Source organism: Puma concolor, chromosome E4 (assembly GCF_028749965.1).
Source record: "Puma concolor isolate L17-30 chromosome E4, mPumCon1.1.hap2, whole genome shotgun sequence".
Taxonomy (NCBI): domain Eukaryota; kingdom Metazoa; phylum Chordata; class Mammalia; order Carnivora; family Felidae; genus Puma; species Puma concolor.
In genome coordinates this window covers 68,151,966-68,161,828 of record NC_141683.1, presented here as the reverse complement: position 1 = coordinate 68,161,828, position 9,863 = coordinate 68,151,966, and the positions used below count along the sequence as shown (strand labels likewise).

At 50.1% G+C, this 9,863-nt stretch overlaps 1 protein-coding gene across 2 annotated transcripts in view; it reads right to left on the bottom strand.

The window, feature by feature from the left end:
• Window positions 1-1,202: 1,202 nt before the first annotated feature.
• Window positions 1,203-9,863, bottom strand: part of ACBD3 (acyl-CoA binding domain containing 3) — a 33,507-nt gene continuing 24,846 nt past the window's right edge. For both annotated transcript variants that reach the window (XM_086694199.1, XM_086694200.1), the window contains 3 exons: window positions 9,515-9,701; window positions 6,930-7,214; window positions 1,203-3,362 (listed from right to left, as the gene is read on the bottom strand). In XM_086694199.1, coding sequence (XP_086550325.1) covers window positions 3,151-3,362; window positions 6,930-7,214; window positions 9,515-9,701 — 684 coding nt within the window. In that variant the 3' untranslated portion in view covers window positions 1,203-3,150. The remainder of the gene's footprint in view (window positions 3,363-6,929; window positions 7,215-9,514; window positions 9,702-9,863) is intronic.

Below are 9,863 nucleotides of genomic sequence, written 5' to 3'. Positions count from 1 at the left end.
TTGCCAGTTCAGCGCCAGGCTGAACTGGGCAATCACGCTTAAGGCCTGGTTAGAGAACTACAAGGAAGGAGTTAAGTGCTCCGGTTTACATACTGTTATCCCACGTGTGATGGCCTGAGTCCAAATGCCAAGGTCAATTCTGGAGAAGCCAGCCAGCTGGTTTCCCGGTACTTAGATTAAGTATCCTAATCAAATCACAACCTACTAAGGGGCACGTCAGCTAATGGAAATGGAGCCAATGCTTCTTTCGTTACAAGAGAAATCGGGCAAAACAGTTAAGTACCTGAGACAGCGATCATGGAATAAGTTCAAAATAAGGGTGTCAAAAGGACAATAACCAAGTTGATTTCAAAAACTTTGAATAAGAAGGTCAAAGAATCCTAGGCAAATAATATGCGAGATCAAACTGCAAACTCTGATCAGTACACATTTTTGAAAAATTAAGTGAAGGGAAATAAAGTTAAGATTCGCTCTACCCCGAGTAGATCACATGCACACATATTTGGGCGGCAGACAGGAGTGCTGGATTGAGCTTGGGGAAAGACAGGTTTGGCTGCAGACTGCCAGTGAATTATCAGCAGTCGCGTATTTCGAACCGGCTGCTTCTCCTCTTCCGGAAGGCAGACGGTCAAGGCTCAGTGGCACGGTCCAGGATGTGCTCACACATCAACAGTTCTCAGCTGTTCTCTGGTCTGGCTTCCCGGAACCCCAACAGCTCAGAATGACCACCTCATTCTGCGTCTCCAAGTTTCAACCAAACAGAATTTAAATTTAAGGTCCGAGTGGCCCTGCGTCTCAGTGGGGTCATTTTTAGAGGAGTTTCTGGCACTCCGCGTGATACGGACCGGGGAACTCCCCTGATGGGTACTTCTCGGGCGTCACACCTCAGGAGCTATTTGAAAGCGGGTGGTCCCCACGTCCTTCAAGGAATGCGCTACGCACGTGGTTGTACAGGGAAAACGATTTTATACGTCCTCAAGAAGTCTTTCCGTCATAAGTCTGGAAAGTTCAAAATCTATTTTCACTCACCGGGATAATTCATGGCAAAAACTATCAATAATCAGTCAGAAATAGTTTGTTGTTGGTTTTTAACTTCTTAAAACAGGAAAGATCATTTAGAACATCTCTTCTGGTCCGTCTAAAATGAGGCAATACGGAACTAACGCTTCCAAGAGTAACGGTATCAATGAAACGTCAACGGGTTACAGATAAACATTTTAATTGATTAAATATATTATTTTCAAGATCTTTTTGAAATCGCACTTGTACTGTACTAATCAACAGCCAAAGGCAATAGAAAAGTCTAAAACCAAAAATGTTCTGACGTGAGCACATGACGAACCACCGCTACGTAAAGTGACATAAACTGCTCCCGAGAACGAGGGTCTTTTCAGAAGACGATTTATCTTAACATGGGCAAGAACAAATCTGTACTCAAAGGCTGGAAGAAATATATATTAGTGCCTGCTTTTTAAAAGTTTATTTTACATTTTAAATACAATATTTTCTCGTTAAAAAAAAAAAAAGCCAAGAAGCGCCTAACCCCATGGTTCCTCTACCGTACGTACGCGCACGCGCATGGACAGCCTGAACGTGTTCTGGACAGAACGGTGTGGACATCTTTGAGCTGGAACCAGTGAATCCAAATTAAAGAACACAAATCAAGCACTGCTCAGAGGAGAAAATAATCCAGTTTCCGAATAACCAAAAGAGAAGAGGGTTAGGTATGTACAAAACCAGGTATTAAAAACCAGAAAAGAAACGCACACACGACAAACAGCCCCTCGTGTAGTGAACTGTAGAGAACGCAGCTTAATCAACGGAGACCCTCCTACAAGAAGTGATTTAAGATCTGAAGTTTTAAAAATCTAAAAATCTAAGTATTTCAGTAACAACATCCAGTAACGTTTCGTGTGTAGTGCCGTCTCGGTCACGTTCTATCTACACCACCCTCCCTCCTGAAAACAAGAATCTCTACGCTAGTCCGTCACTTCTACCAACTTGCAGCTGTTTATCCATGTATGTTCTCGGTAAGGGACACGAAGGTGTCCTCTTCCCATCTACAAAGACATAATGCAGATTAAAGCTATAGAACAATTTAAGCATGGGCATCTGTTTTTCCAATTCTCTCCAGTACGCAATTCCCCACCGGAACTGGGTAGGGTTCGTGCCTAAGCATGAACACAGGAAAGGAAAACAGACTGTCTCTGGCAGTGATTTCCTTGTAGTGCAACGTTATTCCCCATACACTCAATTGTACTGAAGTGATTTTACATACTTTAATTCAGTAGGTGTCAATTTGAGTTTACAAAACCCCCTAACTATATGCTCGTGTAGAAAACAGGTTCAATTTGAGATGCTCTACAAAGCCAAATCGAGACAAAAATGAATGAATTCTGCTTTGTCACCGGTAGGGGGGAGTCCCGGAGGGAGAGAAAAGGACCCGAGTTTGCAGAGGCCTGCTAACAACATGGACCTCTGAGGTGTTGTGTGTCTTGACGGTTCAATTGCCAATCGGCTTTGAACGTTCTTAAGATTATCTCGGAAAATAATTCTCTGTAATAGGCCTCTGAACTAGACGGCGTACTCAATGCAAAGACAATCTGGGTCGTTCAGAACAAAAGCGAATCGAGGCAACTTTTCTATTATAACCTGTGGGGTCTTGAGTCTGTAAGTTTTCAAAACGATGACCTTCATTTCAAAACGATGACCTTCGTCCAAGTCAGCTGCACCTCAGGCAGACTGCGAACGTAAGGATTTCCGATCCGAGGTCACCGTGACCACGGGCTCTCGTCAACCGCATGCAGCGGGCAGCAATGGACTCACCGTCAGCCGGGTGGGGTCAACGTGGGGAGGTTTTATTTCGGAGACCTTATAGATTTCACACGTAGCTCATGTAACTTCTGCATCCACTAGCGACCCTGCCGGTCGGCACCCAAGGGCCAGACGGGTCCGAGGACTCCCTCTAACCCCAGAGGATTAATGCTAGAGTCTCAAGGAAACCCTGAGTCCCGACGAGAGTTCACGGACCATCAGACCAAAATCAAAAGGGGAGACGCTGACTGCAATGCTCCACAAAAGTCAAAGGAAATTCCGAACCAAGTGCAATCTTCTGCCCAACCCTAGACTCCAGACTCTGCGACACCATCTTTATCTAGTATAATAGACTCTGTAGTAGACCGACTTTGACCTCCACAAAGAGTAGGAGTTGTCAAACTTGAGGAGGTAGACTCCTCTCCCTGGGTATTGGTGGCTGCCGGCATACACCTCCTCGTGACAGTCCCGCCGGTACACAGGCACGACCTCGTCCAGCAGGGGCTTGGTGGCGTTCTTTCTGGCTTTCTCCTCACTGCTGACGTTCTCTGTGGGAAAGAACGGAGGCACGTCAGTGAACGGGTCCGGGAAAGCCACGTGCGTCCAGCACCGAAACCCCATCCTTCGAGAAACTGCTCGTCGGGAACTCTCCGGAGCCATCTGTGACTTTCGCACGCGGGCTTATTCCCGCCTTCCTTGGTTCGCTCACTCCTCTCCCTGAGCAGCCACAATCGCGGGATGCGGACGGCCGGCGCCCTCTCTCCCCCTGGACTCCGACAACCGCTCCCGCTTCGGAGCCCCGCTCCTCCCTCCCTGTCCGCACCCAGCCAGCCTCCTCTTCCTCCAGGTGGGCGGCATCTCGCTGTCCGAGCAACACCAAGGGAAACGAACCCCTCGTTCTCTCCCTCCTCGACAATATGAAAACCCCGTTTCGGGAAGGGGGACCGAAGGACTGTTACCTTCTGTCGATCTTAGATATAAAGAGTAAAATGGGGAAGCCACAGTAGAGGTAGGCACCGAGAGATACTCTGAAAGCCCATTACTGTCATCACAGGCCCGTGTGACCCAGGGATGATCCCAGTGGCAAAACACGAGCTCTGGTTCTGGGTTTGCCCCTGGGAATAGTTCCCGAACTGTAACGAGATGAGGTTAGGAAAAAAGAGCGAGCGAGAACAACGTCAAACCAGCTTAAAATCGGTTTCACGTATTGAACATAAACACTGTCGGGAAAGCAGGTCAGAGGAACATGCAGGTTCCTAACTCGGCACGGTGAATTCCGGCCACGGCAGTTAACCGCGCAAGGGCTGTCGTCAGGAATTTAAACCAGGCAAGTCTGAGAAAGTCTTCCGGTCCAGAGGAACTGAATGAGACAGGGTGACTCAATGTAATGCGGCATCCCGGATGGGATCCTGGAACATTAGACAAAAACTAGGGAAATCTGAATACATAACGGCCTTGAGCTCATGACGACGTAGCCACATGGGTCCATCGGTGACGATGAACGTACCACAGTACAACACGGATGCTAGCAACAGGGGAAGCTGGGTGCGCATATACAGGAACTCTTTGTACTATCTGCAACTTTTCTCTGTAAGTCTAAGACTGTTTTAAGATAAAAAATTGAAAAAAAAAAAAGAGCAAACGACACTCTGATAAAATAGGCCCAAATCCAATTTGCTTTATCGCAGCAATACTGAAGTGTTTGCAAATGGGAAATACAGAGTCATTCAAAATGCAGGGGCGCCTGGGTGGCGCAGTCGGTTAAGCGTCCGACTTCAGCCAGGTCACGATCTCGCGGTCCGTGAGTTCGAGCCCCGCGTCGGGCTCTGGGCTGATGGCTCAGAGCCTGGAGCCTGTTTCCGATTCTGTGTCTCCCTCTCTCTCTCTGCCCCTCCCCTGTTCATGCTCTGTCTCTCTCTGTCCCAAAAATAAATAAACGTTGAAAAAAAAATTAAAAAAAAACAAAAAAAACACAAAAAACAAAATGCAAAACCCTTAGGGCGCCTGGGTGGCTCAGTTGGTTAAGCGGCCGACTTCGGCTCAGGTCATGATCTCACGGTCCGTGAGTTCGAGCCCCGCGTCGGGCTCTGTGCTGACAGCTCAGAGCCTGGAACCCGTTTCAGATTCTGTGTCTCCCTCTCTCTGCCCCTCCCCCATTCATGCTCTGTCTCTGTCTCAAAAATAAATAAATGTTAAAAATAATAATAAAAAAAAAAAAACAAAACAAAACGCAAACCCTTGCCTATAAGGATACCCATGGATTATTGGTCCATTAACCCAGGATCCCGATTCTGTCCAAAACCTATAAAACTGGAGGCCGCTGGGATACATGAGCAGTGCACCTTTCGTCAGTTAAGCAAAGACTCAGGACCTGGCAACACTAATGCCAGTGACGAATCTGGACAGGAAGGAGTTACCGGCCACAGAGGAAACCAACCCCTCTGGCTTTCAAGCCCGAGTGGAGAAAAACCAAGACAACGAACGGGAGGACTGGCCTGCCCTTCCCCCTTAAACCAAGCTACGAGGACCCCCATCAAAAGCGCAGTGGCCTTTGCAAGGGGGCACGCGGACAAACGCGGCCTGGGAGCTCATCACCCAAAGGAGACAGGCTCTCTCCTGGCAAACATCTCCCGGGAGCCGGAAATCCTCACTGCGGTCTCTGTCCACACAGAGGGACGAATGGATTAGCTGCAGATGGCAACCATCTCATGACTAGGAACAGCACAGGCACCGGGGACTCCATTCCCACCCGAGGGGCACCGAATGCTAGGGCAAAGGTCCGGGGTCACGGTCCCACCTCTGGACAGGCACCGGACCCCAGCCCTTTTTACCAGCGCCCTTCCCAAAATCGAGAGCCCCCAAACGACTCAGCGGAGGGCTCACACCGGGAAGCAGCCTCCCTCTGAGAGGCTCCAGCAGGCAGGCCTGGAGAAATCTGTCTCCTTCCGAACCGAGAATGCCTCTCTCGGATTCACAAAGCCCTTCAGAATCACGACCGTCTGCACACAAGCTCCCCTTCCCAGACTCCTGCGATGCCCGTCCTTCTGGTGCAGGCAGCAGCGTGCACGGGCAATGCTTTCTCTTGCTGCTGCCCCCCTCCGCCCCGAGACAAGGCCGCTGCGGACAGAATGCCACGTGAAGACAGAGCTCCCCCTCCAGGCCCGGGGCCCACGCGTGTGTTTCCGTAAGTGACCTGAGGGCCAGGCGTGCGCACGTGCGGTGATGCGGTCCCACTGCCCACCTCGAAAGCCGACTCAACTTTTAGCCTCCCTACAACTACCTCTTTTAATCTACCCCAGCGGGATCTCTGTGAAACACCGCCAGCCCTCTCCAGGACAAACGGTCTGTTCACAAGTCAGCCGAAAGGTGAGCTGGGCCCCAGGACGGAGGAGGTGCCTCTCCACTGTCACGGTCAGGACATTCCTCCCATGCCGCCCTCCACCGAGCTGACATACGGACCCAAGCGCCCAACTGGTACGCGCACAAGCCCCGGGCTCTCACTTCCATGCAAACAAAACCAAGGAGACCATCTTCTCAATTAGTAAGCGTGTATCTTATAACCTACCTCCCAGACGAGAGAGTTTACACTGCTCTTGGAAACACTCCGTTTTGCTTACTTAGAGAAAATAAAAAATTACTTTCCTGCAAAATGGGGAATGGCTGAAATTTTTCTTTAGCTACGATATTCTGGCATGAGCTTCTGTATCTATGTAAAAACAAAGTCTTAAGAGTAAAATCAAAAAAGCGAATGATCAGAAATGTAAATTTAAGTAAATTCCAGAGTTGGCAGAATTTCTTGCTTACTCTTTAAAAAATTTTCAGAATCATCTTGCACATTTGGCTTTTCAACACAAAATGCTCAAAGTAAAACACTATTCAGGAGGCAATAAAACGGCCCCCTGCCAGAGAGCCCTGCTGGGCACTACAACAATGTCCTGTTCAGGCCCCAGTCCCTTCCGGGAGGCTGGCCCGTCCCTCAGCCTTTGTGGCTAAGGTCACACTAATGAAGACACGAATCCCTGTCGCAAAAGTGTTAACCAAGAAGCACGAGGCGGGCTGATGCGTGACAGCCCCCACCCCCCTCGGCACCTGCCACTGCGGACCCACAGCCTTACCTTCCTCTTCCTCGTCGTCGTCACTGGACTCGCTGACGTGCACGCTGACAGCAGTGTTTGGAGAGTCTGTCCATTCAAAGTACACCCCAAATCCAATGTCATAATTGTCTGTAGCAAATTCCCAAAAGAGATACGATCCCTCTTCGTGGGTGGGGACGCGAACGGTGACCACTTCCCCTCGGCCCACTGTAATCACGGAGTCCGCGTCCTGCCGAATCTTCTCTTTGAAGTCTTTGATCTGGGGTCGTGTCCACATGGACGGAGCTGCTATTACTGGAAGAGATTCTAAAAACAACAGGAATGCAGGAATGACACACGCTGAAGAGGACGAGCCTTCACCTGCAGGCACCGAACCCGCACACTGCCCCTGCCCGCTCCAGGCAGGTGCACCAAGGGCCATCTGGTCTACCTCAGTTGTACTTGGGGTTGAGGACTCCGAGGAACATACGGGTTTCCCGTGGAAGCCTCCCCCCCACTGGCTACATCTGCCAATGTCACCAGCTATCCAGAGGCCACCACACCACTTCAGGGGACAAATGCAATCCACAATCTAAGAAGTGATTTTTTTTCTTTTTTTCCAACACTCCGATTACGTATGGGGATTTAAGACTGACCCTGGAAAACTTGTAGCTGGACCCAGGAAAATATTCTAATAAAGAAGGGAGACCCGGGGGCCCCGGATGGCTCAGTCGGTTACGCATCCAGCTCTTGACCAGCTCAGGTCATGATCTCACAGTTCATGGGTTCGAGCCCTATGTTGGGCTCTACACTGGCAGTGTGGAGTCTGCTTGGGATTCTCTCTCTCCCTCTCTCTCTCTGCCCCTCCCCCACTCATGTGCACACACGTTCTCTCTCAAAATAAACAAACTTAAAAAAAAAAAAGAAGATGGGGCGCCTGGGTGGCTCAGTCAGTTGAGCGTCCGACTTCGGCTCAGGTCATGATCTCGCGGTCCGTGAGTTCGAGCCCCGCGTCAGGCTCTGGGCTGATGGCTCAGAGCCTGGAGCCCACTTCCGATTCTGTGTCTCCCTCTCTCTCTGCCCCTCCCCCATTCATGCTCTGTCTCTCTCTGTCTCAAAAATAAACATAAACATTAAAAAAAAAAATTAAAAAAAAAAAAAGAAGAAAAAGAAGGGAGATCTGGATTTAGGAATAAATTCACTTTTGGATCTGGACAAAGAAAACCGGGCTTTGACTTCAATCACTCTGTCAAAAACAAACAAACAAAAACAACAACAACAACAACACTCTTGACCTCTGAAGTCAAGTTCTAGGGGCTATTCTAAAGGAGCTCAAAGAAACAGAAAAACTCGGACAGGACTGGCCCCACTAGGGACTGAACAGAGAGGATTAAGTCTTGTCGCTGAGCAGCGTTTATGTGCACCAGACTACTCAGGTTTTCCAGATGTGGTCACAGAACCTTTGACAAAGGTTCATTTGAAAATACTGACAAACGTGGGGCGCCTGACTGGCTCAGTCGGTAGAGCATCCGACTCTTGATCTTGGGATTGTGAGTTCGAGCCCCACATCGGGTGTAGAGATTACTTGAAAAAAAACAAAAACAAAAAACTGATAAACTCTTACAGGGAAAAAAAGAAGACGGGTTAAGCCACAGGATATCAGGTCTTTTCCAAGCTGTTTTCTGTTACTCTAACAAGACAAGGCAGATGTCTGAAACCGCCTTTCTTGTGAACCACACCACCGCCCAGGCCGTGTCCCTGACACGCTCTCCCTTCCTTCCTCAGTTAGCTCCTACTCTGGCTTCGGCTCTCGCGGCTCAGTCGTCTCTTCCCCAGGAAGCCTCTGCTGACCTCTGTGACTAGGTCACAGTCCCCTCATCACACACTCTCCACCTACGACCGCGGTACTCCAGTTTCAAAACCACAGGTAACACGTGACAGGCAGCCTCCGAGACGCACCCCACCCCGTGAGCCTCACCTCTGGGGACTCACGCACTTGGGAGGTCGCCAGCCACCATGTCCCGGGCCCGGTATGTGGGACCAAGAGAATACAGCAGAAGCGCGGACACGTGATTTCCAAAGTCAGAATGTAAGAGACGTGCCACCTCTGCGTTGATCTCTTGGACCGTGTTCCCTGGAGGAGAGGCTTCACGGGGCAAGGAACCGAGGTCTCCCGCCAAGAGCCAGCCCCGACTTGCCGGTCGGGAGAAGGAACCACCCTGGGCAGAACCTCTGCCCCCTGGCAGCATCCTGACCCATGGGACCAGGATGACCACCGCTTGGCTGAGCCGCGCCTCCGTTCCTGAACCCCCCGTAATCCCTCACCCACCGTGTGAGACGACGACCACTGGTTACCCGTGAGCTGCGAAATTTGGGTCTTATTTGTTACACAGCAGCAGATAACCAACACACAACCCCAAGTGTCCAAAAGACATCCGACCTGCCCTTCCTTCCATGCTGTCCTAATGGTCACCAGAAGCATCAGATTCTGACGTAAAGGGTAAAAAAGCATCCAACTCTCACAAATAGGTAACTGCTCTCCGAAGCTAGTTAGCCGGACTCCCGACGTGCCTTCCATGAACTCAATTACGACCTCTGGACAGATCAACACAGAGGCCAAACCATACCTTTTGGTCCATTCTCCACGGCTTCTTCTGCAGCTTCTGGTTCGAGGTCTTTCTCAGAGCTGTCCGTGTGGGCTTTGGCCTGTCCGTTAACCGACGTCCTATCACTCGGCACAGCTGCATTCACCTTTGCCGGCGTAGGCAAAGCGGCTCCCCCAACGGCTACCTCCTGCTGCTTCTGGAGCGCCGCCTGCGAGTGGAGAAAGAGTGAATATCCGCTGACCGGGCCAGCATACCACACGTGAGCCCTGGGGCAGACTCTGGCCCATGTCTGGGTCCTACCAAAGCACTTTGCTCCAAGAAATTACTAATAGACTTCATCCACTGTATCCCATCTGTGATGAACATTACA